This window comes from Bos indicus, chromosome 1 (genome assembly GCF_029378745.1).
Source record: "Bos indicus isolate NIAB-ARS_2022 breed Sahiwal x Tharparkar chromosome 1, NIAB-ARS_B.indTharparkar_mat_pri_1.0, whole genome shotgun sequence".
Classification (NCBI taxonomy): Eukaryota; Metazoa; Chordata; class Mammalia; order Artiodactyla; family Bovidae; genus Bos; species Bos indicus.
In genome coordinates, this window is record NC_091760.1 from 100,495,250 (window position 1) to 100,517,966 (window position 22,717).

The 22,717-nt window shown below is 36.8% G+C and overlaps 1 protein-coding gene across 8 annotated transcripts in view; it reads left to right on the plus strand.

Moving 5' to 3' along the window:
* The window catches only part of ZBBX (zinc finger B-box domain containing), a 124,966-nt gene that overhangs the window by 48,074 nt on the left and 54,175 nt on the right, over positions 1–22,717 (plus strand). For all 8 annotated transcript variants that reach the window (XM_070792218.1, XM_070792223.1, XM_070792221.1 and 5 more), the window contains 2 exons: positions 9,840–9,998; positions 16,137–16,311. In XM_070792218.1, the coding sequence (XP_070648319.1) occupies positions 9,840–9,998; positions 16,137–16,311 (334 nt within the window). The remainder of the gene's footprint in view (positions 1–9,839; positions 9,999–16,136; positions 16,312–22,717) is intronic.

Here is a 22,717-nt window from a genome sequence, read left to right on the forward strand (position 1 = left end):
GCTCTTGTATAGATACCTAGGAGTGGAATAGTTGAGTTCCAAGGTTAGTATTTGTTAACTTTTCAAGAAACTACCAAAAGAACAGAATACAGGTATTTCCTTCTCTGTTTTCTAAAAGTGTTTTTTATTGGATTGGTTTAATTTCTTAACTGTTGGATAGAATTTGCAGGGCAAGCAACCTGAGTCTGGGCTTTTTTAAATGGGAAAATTTAAATTGCTAATTCAATTTCTTTACCATATTATTCTATTTTTTTTTCCTTGAGTCAGTTTTGGTAATTTATTTCTTTCATTGAATTTGTCCATTCAATGTAAGTTGTCCAGTTGTTGGCATAAATATTTCAAATTCTATTATAATCTGGAAATTAGTGTAGGTCTATAGGAATGTTTCTTATATCATTATAGATTTGTTAATTGATATTTCACTCTGTCCCCCACCCCACCCCTTGGTCAGTTTAATAAAGGTTTACAAATTTTTATAAATTTATATTCAACATTGATGTTGGAGAAGATAAATTTATCTCCAACTGTGGTGTTGGAGAAGACCCTTGAGAGTCCCTTGGACTGCAAGGAGATCCAATCAGTCAATCCTAAAGGAATTCAGTCTTGAATATTCATTGGAAGGACTGATGCTGAAGTTGAAGCTTCAGTACTTTGGCCATCTGATGCGAAGAACTGACTCATTGGAAAAGACCCTGATGCTGGGAAAGCTTGAAGGCAGGAGGAGAAGAGGACACAAGAGGATGAAATGATTGGATGTTATCACTGACTTGATGGACATGAGTTTGAGCAAACTCTGAGAGTTGGTGGTGGACAGGAAAGCGTGGCATGCTGCAGTCTATGGGATTGCAAAGAGTTGGACACAACTGAGTGACTGAATTGAACTGATAAAGTTTTAAGTCTTTTCAATTTTAGTTGCATTGATATTTTGCAATTGTTCTTATTTCATCGATTCTGCTCTGATCCTTATTTTCTGAATTCTACCTCCTTTTGGACTTTTTTCTTTTCTTTTTCAATCTTCTTGAAGTGAAGCTTAGATTGTTGATTTTAGATCTTTATTGCTTTCCCCAAAGCTGTAACTTTCACTCTAAACACTGCTTTTCCTGCATACCATACATTCTGATATGTTGTGCTTTTATTTCCAGTCAATTTTCTAATTTTCCTTGTGATTTATTTTTCATCCAGAGTTTATTTAGAAATAGGTTGTTCAGCTTCTAAGTATTTTATGATTTCCCCAAGTTATTTATTCCTGATTTATATTTGTTTGTTGAGATCAGTGAACATACTTTCTATTTCAATTCTTAATGAATTATTAATACTTATTTTATGTGGAGCATATGTTTGTCTTGGAAAATGTGTCACATGATCTTGAAAAGAATTTGTGATCTGATGTTGTAAGGTTGAGGGTTCTTTAAATGTCACTTAGGTCAAGTTACTTGAGATTATTAAAGTTTTCTAAGTACTGATTCTCTGCCTAGCTGTTTCATAAATTTATGAAAAGGAGATATTGAAATTTCTAATGAAACAGCTCGGCAGAAAATCAGCAAGTCCATAGTGTTAATTACAGTGTTAATAATGTTGCTATATATGATTTTATGCTTTCAAAAGAAAGACAATAAAAGACAAAAAAATTAATGCATCTTTTCCATTTACTCATATATTTATGCTTCTGGGTTGCTGTCTTTCTTCTGGTAGATTTAATACCTTTCAGTCTTAAAACCTTTCTTTAGTATTTCTTGTCAGGCTGATATGCTAGAAATGAATGATCCTTTTACTTTATCTATTGAGAATGTCTTTATTTTTGCCTTCATTTTTAAAGGACAGTTTTCTGAATGTAAAATTATCTTTGGCAGTTTTTTTTTTTTTTTTTTTTTTTCCTTTTGCAGTTTTTCCTTTCAGGACTTCATATCATTCTACTACCTTCTGGGTCTCCATTTTTTCAGATATGAAATCAGCTTGTTATTCATATTGATGCACCCTTATATGTAATGAGTCCCTTTTCTCTTGTTCCTTTCAAGTTTTTCTGTTTGTCTTTGGCTTTCATAATTTGATTATGGTATGTCTTGGTGTAGATCTCTTATGTTTGTCTTTCTTGAAGCTTGTTGAGCTTTGTAGATTTTTTGCAGTAATAGTTTTTCATCAAATAAGAGAAGTTTGGGGCCCTCATTTCTTCTTATTTTTTAATGCTCATTTCTTTTCCTCTGATATTTCCACTAAATGTATGTTGGATGCTTGATGCTGTCCCATAAGTCTCAAAAGCTGTGTTCATTTTCTTTTCAATTTAGGTGATTGATCTTGTTTGGTCTTCAATTTAATTGAGTTTTTCATTTCGAATCTATTGTTAGTTTATATAGGTCATACTCAAGAATTTTCTTTTTGTGTGTGATTTCCATTTTTAAGTCAGCCCTTGTATAGCTCTCATTTCCAGGTTTATCCCATGTAATGTTTACTATCCACTCCTCATCCCAACTGGGACCAAAACCTCAGGTTGTTGGAGCCATAGGTTTTCCTCATTCATTTATAACCAAATGTTCTAGTTCACTGATAATGCCAATGTAACTTCAAGACTCTCTCCTCCACTGGAATCAGGCACACTCCCTGTTCGCAAGGCCAGTCTTGACTTAGGAATAGACAAACCTGGGAAGGAACATTTAAGATAGGAGCAACCCCATGCAAGTAAGCCTTACACTTCGGAAAATTCAGAGTAGTTTTTTAATTTTTTTAAATAAATATTTATCAGTTTGTTCACTTTTGGTTGATTTCAAGAGTTCTGAAATAGTTTTTTTAAACAAATTTATCCAGTTTAGTATTTGTTTTATGGTTGTAGAATTATGTACTGACTTCTTCTTTATTCCATAGCCAGAGATCTATTGAATTTGGCAGGAATTCTATTCTCTGGATATTTGAATTATATTTCTTATTTACAGAAAAAGTTTGCTATTGTGATCTATAAAAAGACAGCAGTCATTTGAATGTCCTGTTTTATGCCATCCCTTCTGCTAAGTGTTTTTCATATAAGATATGTATTCACAACAGCTATCCTAGGTAGAGACTGTCTTCATTTTACAGTGCAAACATTTAGGCTTAGAGAGGTAAATAATTTGCCCTTTTCTGGTGTTATTAAAAGTGCCACTGATTTTACCTGTATTGACTTTGACTCAGGTCGCTTGAGTATAGACATGAATGTTCAAATGGAATTTTTAGTCATTTTTATCTCAGTGAGTCAGTTAAATTAGACTCAACCACCATTTCTCAAGTATTTGTCAGCATCAAATGATGTCCTAGTTGCAAAGCATGAAGGACAGGGCAGCAGAAATATTACATGGTCCCCTCTCTCAAGGAATCAAGGGATTCATCATCACAAAAGAGAAGATAGATATTTTCAAATAACTGTAACACAATTGACTGATAAGTGTTCTTACACAGTGATTGTCAAACCTAATGTATGTTCAAATTACAGATTAAACTGTAGATTTTGATTCAGTGAGTCTGAGTAGGGCATGAGATTTCATATTTTTAGCAGGTTTTCAGATGATAGTGATACTGCTGATATATAGATCACAGAGTAAACAGCAAAACTCTAGCATAGATGTAAGCTGGGAGTTATTAGAGCACACAGAATTCATGGGTTTTAAAAAAAATTTGCTGTGGTTAGTTGAGGAAGAAAACTTCATCTCTGAATGATAAATAGTTTGCTCTTGGAGTGATGTCACCATCATGGTAGCAAAAATCCACAACAAAGTATTAGCAAACCAAATATAATGCATTAAAAGGATCATGCAGAATGATGAGCTGGGATTTATTCCAGGCTTGCAAAAATGATTCAACATTTTCAAATCAACCAACATGATACAACACAGTAACAAAATGAAGGATAAAAATCAAATAATCATCTCAGTAGACACAGATAAAGCACCCAACAATATTCAACATCCATTTATGTTAAAAAATATTTAATAAAATGGTGAAGTGGGAAATGGGTACCCACTCCAGTGTTCTTGCCTGGGAAAATCCCATGGACAGAGGAACCTGGCAAGCTATAGTCCACGGAGTCTCAAAGAGTCAGACGTGACTTAGTGACTAAACAACAACAACAAGTAATATACTTCAACATAATTAAGGCCATATATGACACATCCACAGCTAACACCACATTCAATGTTGTTCGATCACTCAGTCGTGTCCAACTCTTTGCGACCCCATGGACTGTGGCATGCCAGGCTTCCCTGTCTTTCACCATCTCCCGGAGCTTCCTCAAACTCATGTCCATTGAGTCAGTGATGCCATCCAGCCATCTCATCCTCTGTTGTTCCCTTCTCCTTTTGCCTTCAATCTTTTCCAGCATCAGGGTCTTTTGCAGTGAGTTGGCTCTTAACGTCAGGGGTGTGTGTGTGTGTGTGTGTTTGTGTGTTAAATTGCTTCAGTCATGCCAGGCTCTTTGTGACTCTATGAACTGTAAGCCCACCTATGGGGCTCCTCTGTCCATGGGATTCTTCAGGGAAGAATACTGGAGTGGGTTGCCTTGCCCTCCTCCAGGAGATCTCCCTGACCCAAGGATTGAACTCGGGTCTCTTAACGTCTCCTGAACTGGCAGGCAGGTTCTTTACCACTACTGCCACCTGTAAAGCCCTTTTCACATCAGGTAGCCAAAGTATTGGAGCTTCAGCTTCAGCAGCAGTCCTTCCAATGATATTTAGTGTTGATTTCCTTTAGGATTTACTGGTTTGATTTCCTTGATGCCAAGGGACTCTCAAGAGTCTTCTCCAACACCACATTTTGAAAGCATCAATTCTTTGGCGCTCAGCCGAAGAATTTCATACTCAATGATAAAAACCTAAAAGCGACCCCTCTAAGATCAGAAACAAGACAAGGATGGCCACTCTTACTACTCTTATTTAATACAGTATTGGAAGTCCTAGTCAGAGCAATTAGGTAAGAAGAAGAAATAAAAGACGTCTAAATTGGAAAGAAAGACATTAAGCTGTCACTATTTGAGGATGACTTGATTTTATTCAGAGGAAACCCTAAAGACCTCACTGAAAAGCTATTAGAATAGTAAACAGAAAACATGCAGTAAATTTGCTATCAGTATAAAAAAGTTGTGTTTCTATACACTAACAACAAAATTAAAGAGAGAAATTAAGGAAACAATTCATTTACCATTGTAAGAACAGCAAGAAATACCTGTTGCTGTGAAGTTGCTCAGTCGTGTCCGACTCTTTGTGACCCCAGGGACTGTAGCCTGCCAGACTCCTCCTTCTGTGGGATTTTCCAGGCAAGAATACTGGAGTGGGTTGCCATTTCCTTCTCCAATTTAACCAAGGAAATGAAAAACCTGTGTATGAAAATTATGAAGATCTTGTTGAAAAAAATTGAAGAAGACACACCCCAAAATTGGAAAGGTATTCTGCACTCATTGGAAGAATTAACATTATTAAAAATAACATACATATGATATATTTTTCACATAGCTAGGAACTTTGAAGTATTATGGTGAATTTCCAAACTTAATGATTGTGTTAAATTTTTCACCTCTTTAGGAGATAGATAGTTTAGGTTTGTTCTATAATTCTGCTTTTATAGAATATTTTTAACTTTGTTGCTAAAAATCTTGTGCTTTTTTCCAAAGTCCACATTACCTTTCAACTCTCCTCTCCCCTGCAATATGTAGGTGAAATGAGCAAAAGGAGTATGTCTGTTCCTCTCTTCATTATGCTTGTGCTTGGTCAAACATGGAAATAAATAAGTACAATAAAGAAAAAACAAAACCTCAGTCTCACACCTCCCACTCCATCCCACCCCTCTAGTTTGTCACAGAGTACTGGTTTGAGCTCCCTGAGTCAATTATCCAAATAAATTAATTAAAAAAAAAAAAAAAAACAAACCAAACACTCACATTGAGTTCTAACCACTGGGATGCTAGGGGATTCATCAGTTTTTGTAAATAAAATTTTATTGTAACACAGCCACAAGATAAAAAAAAAAAAAAGCCCAAATTCAACCTAATCTCCACACAAGTGATTGTATATATGTATATTATATATGAAAGTTGTTAAGAGAGTAAATCCTAAGAGTTTTCATCATAAAGAAATTTTTTTTCCTATTTCTTTAATTTTATATCTACATGACATGATGGATGTTCACCAAACTTATTGTGGTAATCGTTTCATGATGTGTGTAGTTTTGTTTAATGGAAGGAACAATGTTCATGTCTATTATTAGAGATACAATTTAATAATTTAAGTTTCAGGAAACCAAAAATAAAGCACATTTTCTGTGTAAGGTGGTCTCCCCTGATAGTTCAGCTGATAAAGAATCTGCCTGCAATGCAGGAGACCCTGGTTCGATTCCTGGGTCGAGAAGATCCGCTGGAGAAGGGATAGGCTACCCACTCCAGTATTCCTGGGCTTCTCTGGTGGCTCAGCTGGTAAAGAATCTGTCTGCAACGTGGGAGACCTGGGTTGGGAAGATCTCTGGGTTGGGAAGATCCCTGGGTTGGGAAGATCCCTGGTTGGGAAGATCCCCTGGAGAAGGGAAGGGCCCCATGTATAGTCCATGGGGTTGGAAAGAGTAGGACACAACTAAGCAACGTTCACTTTCACTTTTTCTGTGTAAGGTAAGACATTGTGGGAAAGAAAATTTACATTGGCATTTTGTTTATATTGAATTAACAGAATTTTAAGATGTTTAGATGTAGGGTTCCAATGTTTCAGCTATTCATGACATTTACTTTATCTTTTAGCAGTAAATTTAACTGAAAAATAAAATTATTTTTTGGCCATTTTGTGATCTCTTAATATGTTACCTAAAAATATTATAAAGATTGTTGAATTATTGTTAGCAAGATTCATTTTAAGACAGGAATAATCTTTGTTCTGTGTTACTTAAATATATATGCTTGAATGATAATTCTGTCTTGGTAATTTTATATAAAATTAATACTATTGCTTTCTGATATTTTAAAGAATATAAGGTATAAACTATAAATTTTAACCACTTTTGAAATAAATAATATTTTGTTATAGGGAATTTAAAATTAGGTTAAGTTGGATTACTTTGCTTAAAAAGATATTTTTAAAATACAGGTGTTTCTGGAAAAATGAAACATCACCATTGGCTTAATTTCCTTTTTCTTTTTTTTGATAAATCAATGTTATTCAGGTTTAATTTATGAACCACAAAATGCACCCATTACTTCTGTGTTCACATTGTTTAAAAATTGTAACATATAAACAATATAAAATGTTACCATCTTAACCATTTTTAAGTGTACAGTTCAGCAGTGATCAGTATGTTCATATCATTATGTAAAATGCACTCTTTTGAAGTATGGAATTTAATTAGTTCTGTGTTTGTCAATACACTTGTGTAACCTTCAGTATAAATTAATACACAGTCTTTCTATCACTCCCCCCAAATTTTCCTTTGTGCCTGTTTATGATCTTCACTAACTGCAAACCAAGTAATAGCATCAAGAAGGCAACAGGTCCTGGCAAGGATTTGGTGTAAATGAAACCATTGTACACTGCTAGTGGGAATGTAGATTGGTTCAACTACTATGGAAAATAATATGAGGTTTTCTCAAAATATTAAAAATAGATCTACTGTTCAATTAGACAGTTCTACCCCTGAATATATACCCAAAGAAAATTAAAAGAGGGTTTTGAAGAAGTAGGTACAAGCCTATGTGGCATCACTCACAATATGGAAACAACCTAAATGCCAGTCAGTGGGTGAATGGATAAAAATGTTGTGGTTTATATACACAATGAAGTATCCTGCAGCCATGAGAAAGGGGGATTATCCTTTGGCCACTGTGACAACATGGATGGACCTTGAACAGTTTACGCTGATATATGTCAGACAGAGACAGAAAAATACTGTGTGATATCCCCTATGTGTAGAATCACAAAAGTCAAACTCATAAAAAACAGTGAGTAAGGTGGTGTTTACGAGGGTATAGTGGAGTGGGAGGATGAGTAGTGTTGTTTAAGGTACAAGCTCATAACAAGCGGTGAATAAGCCATGGAGATCTAATGCACAGTATAGTCAATATAGACAACAATTGTGTATTATAAATATGAATTTATTTTTAAAAATGAGGACTGCTTAAGTCTATAAAGGCTTTTTGATAATCCTTGGGAAAATTTAGAGCTGGTGTCATAGGTCTGTATATGGCCAGTAATATGTGTGCATAGGTCATATTAGTCATTTTTCATAGATAAATTTATTCAGTGTGAAATAACACTGGTTAATTTGATGTTCACTGATTTATTCCAAAGCCAGATTGCAATGAATCTTAATAAATTTACAAAAGGTCATAACTGGAAAGTGTCAATGTAGTCTTAGCTATTTAAATAGGTAACTAGATGAAAATTTTAGAATAGGGATATTTCCATGGGAGAGTATAAAATAACCATTTCTGATCCCTGCTGAAGTTTGCTTCTGTCTTGAGAACATTTGTTTAAGAAGCAAGACCTATTCCTTGTGTACCTAATACCAGGTTTTCAGCAAGTCTCTGAAGGGTTTGCGTCTTCCCTCGAGAGTTTATCTGGTTCAAGCTCAGATGCGATCCAGACTCCTGCAGTGTCCTTGGGCAAATCAGGGTTATTGCAGCTAGAAAGCCCTTCAGAAAATAGGACCTTCCTGGGATTTGCCTGTTTTATTCTTCCAGCCATGTGAAGGCATTTGACAAGGTCTTTGAATTCTTTTTTTCCCCCTTGTTATTTATTTTAATTCTGTAGCTCTCTCTGTCCCCTGCAATGCCTTATTTTTATGTTATTTTGCTCTATTACTATTTGCCAGGCACTGTAGTAACTGTACAGAGACTTAAGAAGACATGATGTTTTTTCTTCTGTGAACTTTTATGGTATAGATAGACATCAAAAAATGATTCAAAATCAATATTTGTGTGGGGTTGTAAAGATCTCAGAATAAGAAGAGGATACAAAGAATGGACACTTCATGCAGCTAGGGGAGGAAGGCAAAGAGGGGTTCCTGAAGCTGTGGGAGTAATCTGGGGTGAATCTAGAAGGGGAGGTAGGGGTCTGCCAGGCAAAGGAGGTAATAAAGGAGGGAGGGCCTTCCTGGTATCTTATGAGCAAAGGCATGACAAAAAGAACTTGGAATTTGATAGGGCACTTCCTGATGTGCACTTTGAGTAGTTAATACTTTCTAAAGATATTTTATCACCAAGAAAATACTCACTACTGCTTATTCAGACTCCCTCTACATCAACTATATTTAGTTCTTTAGCCATGATGTGCACAAAATAGCTCATCTATCTATTTGGGGTCAATATAATGGAAAGGCTATGAATTATTAGTGGAGAAGGAAATGGCAACCCACTCCAGTGTTCTTGCGTGGAGAATCCCAGGGACGGGGGAGCCTGGTGGGCTGCCGTCTCTGGGGTCGCACAGAATTGGACACGACTGAAGCGACTTAGTAGTAGTAGTAGTAGTATGAGTTATTAGAATTATACACACCTGGGGTCACTTCCCAGCTCTGCCACCCACTCACCTTGTAACCACGATCAAGTTATTTAAACCCTCAAAACTTTATCACTAAAACAATGATAAAAATAGTTAACACTTTAGAGTTGACTTGAGGATTAAAAGATATGTTTTTAAGATACTTAAGATAATGTGAGCCCAAACTAGGCATTCAGTAGATGGCAACTGTCACTATTATATGGCTGATATAAATAGCAATTTATATTTTTAAATATTGAACAAAATGCATTGAATTTTGCTAGTCATAGAATAATGAAAACATGATTTAATATATATAAATTACTTAGGCTGACAATGGGCTTTTTATTCCTATCTTCTTTTTTTTTATAGGCAAAATCGCAATTACTATCCAATGTATTGGATGCTGCCCATCGGTTTATAAAGGAAGTTGATCCAGATGAACCCAAATGGAAGAATTGTTCTACAAAAGAGATTAGTAAAAGCCAGCAGAAAACCAAGTCTCCTATTCTGCAGGGGAGCAGCTCTCAGGTAAATGGAGAAAAATACAGTAGACATTTTCTGTCATACATGATCATGGAGACTGTCATTCACATACTAGAGGTTTAGAGTTTTAAAGATTATTTGATCACATTATTGTTTAGTATGAATTTGTTTTCTTATTAATCAAAAGCATTTTTACTGTAAAATCCTTTTGAGGAGATTGCTTTGATTTCACCGGCTGCTGGTTTTTTGAGGAATGATCTTTTGACTATATTGCTTTCCAGGCATTTTCACCACATCCGGAAATGAATATTTGAGAGAAACATAAGAAAATAACACAATGCAATATGGCAATTTTATTTTAATCAGAATCTCAGGGAGACTAAAAGTACAAAACCTTTCCAGGTGTTTTAAGTGACAGGCAATTTCACAGTTATTTAAAATCAGATTTATAACAAATTTTATGGTTATTCAAATTGATTACTGATCCTAGATAAGCTTATATCTACTCATGTCGGTATTTTAATAATAGACTTGTATTGATTCTTTAGCAGGAAACAAATTTCCTCAAATTTTGATCCTTGTAATAATTCTCATTCTTTTAGATGTCACTCACCTTTTCACATGGGCTTTCCTGATAGCTCAGATGGTAAGGAATCTGCCTGCAATGCAGGAGACCCAGGGTTCAATCCCTGGGTCAGGAAGATCCCCAGGGGAAGGTAATGGCAACCCACTCCAGTATTCTTGCCTGAAAAATTCCACGGACACAGAAGCCTGGTGGCCTAGAGTCCATGGGAATACAGAGTCAGACATGACTGAGTGAATAACACTTTCACTTTCACCTTTTCAGTGTAGTTCAGAAATAGTGACTTGACAAAAGTCACACACACACAGCTTGTTACTTTATGACAGAGTCAGGCTTGAACTTCAGTCTGTTGAGTTTCAAACCCTTGCTCAGAGAACATAAAAGAAAACTATCTGTGTTAGTAGGGTCCCTTTACAGCAGAGAAACTATACTTGAGTTGTCTAGAAAGAGTAGCATTCTGGTGGGGATTTTGCTTAGTAGACCTGCCAAGAGTGCTTGTGAAGAATCATTGAATGAGTTACAGCCTTATGATTAGAATAATAATATGCTGAGGACCTGGAGAAGGCAATGGCACCCCACTCCAGTAGGCTTGCCTGGAAAATCCCATGGATGGAGGAGCCTGGTAGGCTGCAGTCCATGGGGTCGCTAGGGGTCAGACACGACTGAGCGACTTCACTTTCACTTTTCACTTTCATGCCTTGAAGAAGGAAATGGCAACCCACTCCAGTGTTCTTGCCTGGAGAATCCCAGGGACAGGGGAGCCTGGTGGGCTGCCGTCTATGGGGTCACACAGAGTCGGACACGACTGAAGCGACTTAGCAGCAGCATGCTGAGGACCAACCATGTGCCAAACACGGTTCTATGTATTTTATGTGTATTATCTCTTTTTTCATCCTTTTTTAATTGTTTCTTTTTCTCAAATGAGAAAATTATGTCAAAATATAGTTTTTAAATTGCCTGAGATATCATTGATTGTGCAACTTCAGTTTCAACTCAGACCTTATAACTCCAAATTACCTGTTTTTAATCACTACCCAGAGGCTGAGATTTTAAGGGTTTCGCCTTCATGCTTGTCATTTTATCTAACTTATCCTACCAATAAAAATAGTAATAAATCAATATCCTCACATTTATTAAATATTATATGCTAGGCATTGAGCTTAATCCTTTAGTTTCTTTATCTTATCCAATAATGACAATAACCCTATAAGTTTTGTATTATCATTATCTCATTTAACAGATGAGAAAGTCAGAGAGGATTTAAGTTACTAGGTGTACTAGAAAGCTATAGGGCTTACTCCTTTGCCTGAACTTTTAATCCCTAAATTAAATTCTGCCTCTTGTCCCCATCAGTAACTGTGTCTGCTCTATAGACCCTCCACCTCTGGTCTTAACCTAGAAACTATTAATTCAGTGGTTTCATCCAGGATTGCACAGTAGAATCAACTGGAGAAACATTAGGGAAACACCTGTGACTGAGTTCAGCATCTCTGTGGGTGGTCCAGTCATGTGCCTTTAACACCTGCTTATTCTGTTGAGTACTCCTGGTTGGGCATTATTTCTGCTGTCAACCTGTATACAGTGCACATATTAAGAAGTACCCCTGTCGAACGCTTGGTACTCCTCTGTGCTGAAGAGCAGAGTTTTTCCAACTGCAATAAACATCACAAGTACTGCGTGAGCTTTTTGAAAATGTGTACTCCTGTCTTGCCACTCAAATTTGGATTTTTTTACATTTAGGTTAGGGCCCAGGAATCTGATTTTTTATTTATTTACTTTTTAGAACTAAACGTTTTAATTTTTTTTAAACTTTAAACTTTTTATTTTGTATTGAGATATAGGCAGTTAATAATGTTGTGGTAGTTTCTGATGAACAGTGAAGGGACTCAACCATTCATATACACGTATCCATTCTCCCCCAAACTCCCCTGCCATCCAGGCTGGCACATAACATTGAGCAGAGTTCTATGTGCTATAAAAAAAGGTCCTTGCTGGTTAACCATCTTGAATATAAGTGTATACATGACCTTCCCAAAGTCCCTAAGTATCCCTTCCCGCTGCCCCGGACAACCATAAGTTCATTTCCTAAGTCTAAGCGTCTCTTTCTGTTTTGTAAGTAAGTTCATTTGTATCACTTCTTTTTAGATTCCACATATGAGGGATGTCATATGATATTTCTCCTTCTCTGTCTGACTTATTTCACTCAGTATGACACTCTCTAGGTCCATCCATGTTGTTGCAAATGGCATTATTTCACTCTTTGTAACGGCTAATAAGGAATCTGATGTTTAATTGGCTTACCCAGCAACTTGAATGCCTGGAAGAATCAAGATAGTGGATTCAAGCCAGTGGATATCCTTGGAAGGGAGTGCAGTTCATGAAAGCTTTCATTTTAGACTGAAACCTGAGCTTGAAATACTGACTCTGGTTTTCTTACAGCTTATAGTTTTGTAACATTGGGCGATTTGCTTAGCTTTCCTTTCCTTTTCTGGAAAGTGGGGATATTAAAACATATTTTGCAGTGGTATATTTGGCCTAGAGGGGCCACATATGACAGCTGAAACATTTAAGAGTGAATATACCATCCTCTGGCTTTTTCCTATCCTGTCACTGCTGTGTGGAAACCAAGTATTCCATAGGCATAGCTGTGAAATGCAAATGTCTTATATCTCTTATTCACTGCTTGAAAGGGAGCTGCCCTGGAGAGCGTCTGTAATCATTGGAACACTCAACTCATTTTGTATAAAGCACTGAGTTTTTAGTGCTTCTTCATGAGTGTAGTGTGCACGCGCGCACACACACACACACACACACACACACTGCTTACTACTGAATACCTGTAAATACCTTCTCACATACTTCTAAGGCTCAGTATTTCCAAGCTAAATTCATCACCTCTTCTCCCAACCTGTAGATATTACTGTTGGTGACAGCTCTCTTCAAGCTTTTTAAACTGGCAAGAACAGTTATTTTCTATAATCATTTATCTTCTTCCTTTGTACTTCCAATCAGTTACCATATCTTAAAACCATCTGAAAACCCTTGAGTATTTGGTCACTTCTATTCTTACTGCTCTTCCAGATAGTAAAATTAACAATTTCTTAAAGAGCAAAAGGTTTATAAAGTGAAAAGGGCATTTAATTCTCTCCCCTAAGTTAATAATATTTTCAATTTTGTAGGTATGCATTAACAGAAATACTAATATGTTGTATGCTGCTATGCAAACAGACTTTTTACCCTTAACAATATACTATTGTTATTCATATATCCCACAGCCTTCTCATTCTATATGAAAGTGAAAGTTGCTCAGTCCTGTCCCACTCTTTGTGAGACTTTTTGCAAAGCCCTGGATTGTGGCCCTCCAGGCGCTTCTGTTCATGGAATTCTCCAGGCAAGAATATTGGAGTAGGTAGCCATTCCCTTCAGGGAATCTTCCCGACCCAGGGATTGAACCCAGGTCTCCTACATTGCAGGCAGATTCTTTATTGTCTGAGCCACCACGGAAGCCCAGGAATACTGGAGTGAGTAGCCTATCCCTTCTCGAGGGGATCTTCCAGACCCAGGAATAGAACCGGGGTCTCCTGCATTGCAGGTGGATTCTTTACCAGCTGAAATACTCCATTTATTAGATATGAGATAACTTTTTAAGCTGTTTTCTGTTGCTCAGTATTTACACTGTTTCAATCTTTTGCAAGTATGAACTATAGTATAAAGAATAATTTTGAAAAATATTGTTTTGTATATGTATGTGTGTGTGTGATAAAATCCTAAAATTCCTAGGTGAAGAGGGTTATGTGTTTGTAATGCTGATACTGACAAATGGATGTGGATTTTAATTGGTTTCCTTGCATTTGAACTCACTATTCTCCAATTTCTTTCTCTCCCACACTACTGTGTGGGATTCTACAGTAGCTTTGCATTTCCAATATACTTAAGTGTAATTTTCTCTGGATAGTGGGGGGATCCTTCACAATCTGCCTCTGTTCATCTTTCTACCCTTAATATTTTCTCATATCTCACTTTTTGCTCTGTGAATTTCCCTGGTGGCCCAGATGGTAAAGAATCTGCCTGCAATGCAGGAGACCCAAGTTCAATCCATGGGTTGGGAGGATCCCCTGGAGAAAGGAATGGCTACCCACTCTAATAGTCTACCCACTCTATCATTCTTTTGCTCTAGAATACTGCCCTTGCCACTTTTTGCCCATGGGATTCTTGTTTCTCTGAGTTAAATTTTTGTTCTTTGCTTCTGTTTCTATTGTGGATTTAGTAACCTGTGTTTCATGGCAATGACTAGCATAGTGTTTGTAGGTTCCAGACGGTTTTTGTTTATGTTGAATTTTATATATGCACATATTTAACAATCTTCTCTCAATTGTTCTCTAACAATGTGCCTATTTATTTTGCAAATAAGTGCTGAACATAGTGGATTCTACTGTTGTATCTAGAAGGTACACATGGAGCTTTAGCAATTTGATCAGTGTAGGTAATCCACACTTTATAATTCAGAACTGTTGTGGAACTTATTTTGCTTTAGTTCCCCAATTTTGCTGTTTTCTCTGATTCACTGGATAACTGCCAAGCCGTACCTTCATTTTCTTTTGTGTATTCACAGTAAATCTATATTTTGTACTGCATTCTCCTTTCTCTCCAGCATTATACTGAAAAGCAGACAATGTTTCATATACATTAATTGATATGTCCATTCATTCAACTGACTTTTAATGAGCACCTGCTTTGTGCCAGTTACTGCTCTTGGCCCTGAAGAAACAGTCAACATTCTTGATCCCATTACATTCTAATGGGGAGAGATCAGCAGTAAACACACATGTAGAGTAAATTCACATGGATGTAAATTACTGGGAGAAAAATAAAACAGATAAGGGATCTGAAAGTGGGGGAAATGACTTTGTTTTTATGTCATCAGTAAGGTCATTGCTTATTCTCTGAGCAGGTGACATTGATCCAAGACTGAATGAAATGAGTGGAATGACTGTATGAAAATATGGAGAAGGATCATTTCAGGCATTAGCTACAGCTAGTATGAGGCCCTCGAGTGGATATGCTTGATGGGTTCCTAGAATTGCAAGAAGAGAAGTTTGGCTGGAACACGGTGAATGAAGGGGAGAACTGGAGGAAGTGGAGTGAAAGGCAGGGGAAGACAAGCTTGTGTACAACCTTGTAAGTCCTGGTAGGAACTGAGGGTTTCAGTCTTGGAGGGTTTGGAGCAGAGGAACCATCTCAGATTTACATGGTAATGAAACTGCTCTTTCTGCTGTGGGGAGGTTGCAGGGAGCAGGAGATTGGAGAAGTAGGGTTAAATGCAAGGCTGTCACTGCTTTCCAGAGAAAACCCTCATGAATAACATAGTGACAAATCCTCAATCCTGTAGGCTTTAGGTTTAATATTTCCAAAGATACCATATATAACTGTCTGTAGAGTTTTAAAGAAATCAGAAAAGCACATAAATAAGTACAAATAAAAAAACATTTGAAGTAAAAAAAAATGTGTGATTTCACAATGCTCAATAATTAGTGTTACCTGTATTTTAAGATACAGAACATTTGGTAAAGCACACTTAGATATACTTTTAATTGGTTTAGGTAGAAGATCCAACAACAAAAAAAGAAGAATGTGCGAATCCAAGAGACAAGCCCTTGAGTGAAGTGCCTTTCAATGAAGAAGCTTCTGCCCAATCCTTTCAGAAAGTTTTAAGTCAGTGGAGAACTGGACATCATGATGACAAAGAGACACAGAACTTACATGCAGCAAAATCAGGTACAGTTTTTTTTTTTTTTTTTTTTTAAATAAAGTGAATGCTGTGATGTATGTCGGAGAGTGTTTTGCCTATGTTCTCCTCTAGGAGTTTTATAGTTTCTGGTCTTACATTTAGATCTTTAATCCATTTTGAGTTTATTTTTGTGTATGGTGTTAGAAAGTGTTCTAGTTTCATTCTTTTACAAGTGGTTGACCAGTTTTCCCAGCACCACTTGTTAAAGAGATTGTCTTTAATCCATTGTATATTCTTGCCTCCTTTGTCAAAGATAAGGTGTCCATAGGTGCATGGATTTATCTCTGGGCTTTCTATTTTGTTCCATTGATCTATATTTCTGTCTTTGTGCCAGTACCATACTATCTTGATGACTGTGGCTTTGTAGTAGACCCTGAAGTCAGGCAGGTTGATTCCTCCAGTTCCATTCTTCTTTCTCAAGATTGCTTTGGCTATTCAAGGTTTTTTGTATTTCCATACAAATTGTAAAATTATTTGTTCTAGCTCTGTGAAGAATACTGTTGGTAGCTTGATAGGGATTGCATTGAATCTATAAATTGCTTTGGGTATTATACTCATTTTCACTATATTGATTCTTCCAATCATGAACATGGTATATTTCTCCATCTATTAGTGTCCTCTTTGATTTCTTTCACCAGTGTTTTATAGTTTTCTATATATAGGTCTTTAGTTTCTTTAGGTAGATATATTCCTAAGTATTTTATTCTTTTCATTGCAATGGTGAATGGAATTGTTTCCTTAATTTCTCTTTCTATTTTCTCATTATTAATGTATAGGAATGCAAGGGATTTCTGTGTGTTGATTTTATATCCTGCAACTTTACTATATTCATTGATTAGTTCTAGTAATACATCACAGCAGGATTCTCTATGACCTATCTCCCAGAATATTGGAAATAAAAGCAAAAATAAACAAATGGGACCTAATTAAACTTAAAAGCTTCTTCTGCACAACAAAGGAAACTCTAAGCAAGGTGAAAAGACAGCCTTCAGAATGGGAGAAAATAATAGCATTTGAAGCAACTGACAAACAACTAATCTCAAAACTATACAAGCAACTCCTGCAGCTCAACTCCAGAAAAATAAATGACCCAATAAAAAAATGGACCAAAGAACTAAATAGACATTTCTCCAAAGAAGACATACAGATGGCTAACAAACACATGAAAAGATGCTCAACATCATTCATTATCAGAGAAATGCAAATCAAAACCACTATGAGGTACCATTTCACGCCAGTCAGAATGGCTGTGATCCAAAAGTCTACAAGCAATAAATGCTGGAGAGGGTGTGGAGAAAAGGGAACACTCTTACACTGTTGGTGGGAAGGCAAACTAGTACAGCCACTATGGAAAACAGTGTGGAGATTCCTTAAAAAACTGTAAATAGAACTGCCTTATGATCCAGCAATCCCATTGCTGGGCATACACACTGAGGAAACCATAATTGAAAGAGACACGTGTACCCAATGTTCATTGCAGCACTGTTTATAATAGCCCGGACATGGCAGCCACCTAGATGTCCATCAGCAGATGAATAGATAAGAAAGCAGTGGTACATATACACAATGGAGTATTACTCAACCATTAAAAAGAATACATTTGAATCAGTTCTAATGAGGTGGATGAAACTGGAGCCTATTATACAGAGTGAAGTAAGCCAGAAAGAAAAACACCAATACAGTATACTAACGCATATATAATGGAATTTAGAAAGATGGTAACAATAACCCTGTATATGAGACAGCAAAAGAGATGCTGATGTGTAGAACAGTCTTGTGAACTTTGTGGGAGAGGGAGAGGGTGGGAAGATTTGGGCGAATGGCATTGAAACATGAATAATATCATATATGAAATGAGTCGCCAGTCCAGGTTTGATGAACGATACTGGATGCTTGGGGCTGGTGCACTGGGACGACTCAGAGGGATGGTATGGGGAGGGAGGAGGAAGGAGGGTTCAGGATGGGGAACACGTGTAAACCTGTGGCGGATTCATGTTGATATATGGCAAAACCAATACAATATTGTAAAGTTAAAAAAAAAATCACATCTGCAAAAAAAAAATAAATAAAGTGAATGCTTTAAAATAAAACTGATTTTATCTCCATTCTCTGTGAATATAAATGCAGTGTTCAGAAGCTATTAACATTGGGATAATAGTTTGATATAACTCTTAAAGTAGTCACACAGTAGTCACTGTGTGACCATTGGTTTAGTGGTTTAATATTTATAGAACCCTGAGTGGGCTTCTTTGCCTTTTCATAAGTGTTTTTTACTTATGGCAGAAATCCAAGAACAAAAGAGCCTCTTGATGAAAGTGAAGGAGGGGAGTGAAAAAGTTGGCTTAAAACTCAAAAAACTAAAACATTCAGAAAACTAAGATCATGGCATCTGGTCTCATCACTTCATGGCAAATAGGGAAACAATGGAAACAGTGGCAGACTTTATTTTTCTGGGCTCCAAAATCACTGCAGATGGTGACTGCAGCCATGAAATTAAAAGACGCTTCTTGGGGAAAAAAGCTATGACCAACTTAGACAGCAAATTAAAAAGCAGAGACATTACTTTGCCAACAAAGTTCTGTCTAGTCAAAGCTTTGGTCTTTCCAGTAGTCATGTATGGATGTGAGAGTTGGACTATAAAGAAAGCTGAGTGCCAAAGAATTGATGTTTTTGAACTGTGGAGTTGGAGAAGACTCTTGAGAGTCCCTTGGACTGCAGGGAGATCCAATCAGTCAATCCCAAAGGAAATTAGTCCTGAACATTCATTGGAAGGACTGATGCTGAAGCTGAAACTCCAATACTTTAGCCACCTGATGCGAAGAACTGACTCACTCGAAAAGACCCTGATGCTGGGAAAGATTGAAGGCAGGAGGAGAAGGGGACGACAGAGGATGAGATGGTTGGATGGCATCACAGACTAGATGGACATGAGTTTGAGTAAGCTCTGGGAGTTGGTGATGGGCAGGGAGGCCTGGCGTGCTGCAGTTCATGGGGTCTCCAAGAGTCGGACACGACTGAGTGACTGAACGGAACTGAATTGAATGGGCCTTGGGGATATATTTGCCTTTGTTTCCTGCATAAATTCAGACTGTCAAGTGAATAGAGAATTGGATTCTTTCAGCTCCTCCTGTTCTAGCAGAAAGTTTTTGTTAGAACAACTGTTCCTTTATTGAACTGTAATTACAACATATAAAACAAGAGGATCTATGAGACAGTAAAGTAAATAACTTTTTTTTATATGTGTCTTGAGAAATATATTTCAAGGACTGCTGTGAAGTTCAGGGGGATAATTAATTTTTCTTGTTTTTCTTTCTTTTTGAAGAAATATTTCTTGTTTTTATTTTTCCTTGGTTATTTTTACAACCATATTCTAGACACTGAAGACCTGGATGACTGAAGTGTGCAGAGTCTTTGCCTTGTTTGCCAGGTTCTTTTGAGGGAAATTATACTTTTAGAGTATTTAATTTATTAATTTTATTACTCAGAATCTTTTTGAGCTTTCCAACTGCTTTTCATTAAGGACAAAATGCTAGATAATAAATTTAAATCATGTAGCTTAGTTGAAAGTGTTTAATTTTGTGGTTTCTATTTTCATTCTTTTTTCCAATGAGGGAACTCTCCTGTTTACTGCTCTTTTGAAACATAGTTTAATTCCTAATGTCAAATATCATGCACCTTCTTCACAATTAGAATTTGATTTTCTTCTTAATGATGTTCTTTCTTTCAAATATATTCCCTATGTTGTTCATGATACATCAATTTTGTTAATATTTCCAAGATTTTGTTTGAATACCCTGTTTTAGTATGTACCCCAGTATTACTCTCAATGACTCTTATTTTATGTGCCCTTTTTTTGTGTTTTCACATTTTTATTTATTTTTTTACTCTTCTACTTTGAAAGGGACTAAGTCTTCTATAGAAATACCTTTATGATTGGTGCACTTTGAAGACATAGTATTTAAAAAATGATAGAAGAACTGATGTGTTGTAGCTTTCCTCTATAGGCTAAAGATTGCAGATGGAGATACTTAGATGGAATTGACTGCCTAATTTCAAAGGAATCATAGCAACCTGGAATGGTAGAGGCCAGAAGTTGGTATATAATTATCAAAGTTTTAGTGAAAAAATTACCAAAATAAGGGGTAAGGAAGACTAGTAATTGATTGTTTCAGTTCACAGAGATCTGTGATACTAATTGGGGTACATAGGAATGAAAAAATTTTGTATACTCTCCTGTTTTTTTCTGAGTAGAAAATTTCTATCTGATGCAGAGACCCGTCTTAAGCTACTGTATTGGGAATTCAGAGTTTTTATAAAGTTCCCAGCCCTAAGCCAGGCCACAGATCTGAGGCCCCTTGAGATAGATGCTGGGTCCTTTTGCAAAGTTTTGTAGTGTAGCCACAGGGTATACGATGCATCTTCCTCTATAATTTCACTACAGAATTTACAGCTATTTACCAGGAAAGTAAAAGTGTGAAAGTGAAAGTGTTAGTTGCTCAGTTATGTTCGACTCTTTGGACTGTAGCCTGCCAGGCTCCTCTATCCATGGAGTTCTCCAGGCAAGAATACTGGAATGGATAGCCATTACCTTCTTCAGGGGATCTTCCTGACCCAGGGATTGAACCCTGGTCTCCTGCATTGCAGGCAGATTCTTTACTGTGTGAGCCACCAGGGACACCACCAGAATAAACATGCAGTGAGGAAAGACAATGCCCAAACTTCCAGAGGGTTTATTAGACCCTGGGTCTGAACTGACAGTTATCTCTGGAGACCCTTAGTACCATCATAATCCACCAGTCAGTGTTAGAGATTTATAGAAGTAGAGTGATAGATGGAGTCTTGTCTTTATTCTGTCTTGTCCATGGGCCAGTGGGACCATTATGTGGTTATTTTCCCAGTCTTGATTATATAATGGGAATGGATATACTTAGTAACATTAATAATGCCTATATTGATGGTCTGACCTGTGGCATGGCGATTGTTATGGTTGTACATAAGTAGAAGACCCTAGAACTGTCTTCCTTCTTTGTCAGTGTGCATGCTAAAATACCATGCTGGAAGCAAAACCAGGGGGTTGCAGTTTCTGGGAATTGCAAAGATTAATGGCAACATCAAAGACTTGAAAGATGCAGGAATACTGCTTTTTATTATGATGGTTTAGTCGCCAAGTTGTGTCTGACTCTTGGCGACCCCGTGGACTGTAGCCTGCCAGGCTTCTCTGTCCAGAAGAATTTCCAAGCAAGGATACTGGAGTGGGTTGCCACATCCTTCTCCAGGGGATTTTCCCACCCAGGGATTGAACCTGGGTCTCTTGCATTGTAGGTGGATTCTTTACCAGCTGAGCTAGCAGGGAAGCACATTTCCATTTAACTTGTGTATTTGGTACAAAAGCCAATGATCTTAGAAAATGACTGCAAGTTAGAGTAAACTTGATCAGATGATGATGATACAGGTCATAGTTGCTTTACTGGATGCAGCATCTTTACTGGAGAAAACCAACACATTCTCTATGGTTGGAGGAGAGACAGCTACTAACCTAACCCAGCGGCTAATTTTTCTATAATTTTCTATATCCGTCACTTTAAATATTTTAAGCTTTGAGGTCCACTCATAAGGGTCATACAACTCTGCCATTGTAACATGAAAGACAATATATTAAGAAATGAGTGTGACTGTTTTTAAAAAGAATCTTGTCTTTGAATGCAAATTTGAATTTTATGTAATTTTCACATGTTGCAATATATTATCTTTGTTTTGACTTTTTTCAACCATTAAAATATGTAGAAACTACTCTTACCTTGAAAGCCATACAGAAATGGTGGGCCACATTTGGTGCAAAGGTTGTAGTTTGCTGCTCCAATATCAAATATTATTCTTTTCTGTTTCTATCAATAAATATAATCAGAAATAGTTTGATATCATATGGTAGATGTCATGGTATACATTCACAATCTAGCTCCAGACCTCCATTAATTCTCCAGCTTTCTAGCATTATATAGTCCCAAAGAACCTTGATTGTCTTGCTATTGCACAGAAGATAATGCTTGATTATTAGATTGATGTCATGATGCTAAGTGGATTTGGTGAACAGGGAGTATCTGTTACAGAATGATTATATTGGACCCTTTCCATCATGGGCAGTAATTTGTTCTCACAGAAAGAAGCTATGTATTTCAGAAAAAGATTTGCCTTCTCTTCCTGTAGTGTGTCTGCCAGCAGAAGCTTTGTCACCATGGTATCTCACACAATGAGTGTCTGAGAGCAAGACACTCATTTTGTTATGAAAGAGGTATAGAAATAGGCTCATACCCACGAAATTCACTCATCTTACCATGTGCACCACTATCCAGCAGGCTTGATAGTTTTATAGAACGGCCTCTATGGGTTCAGTAT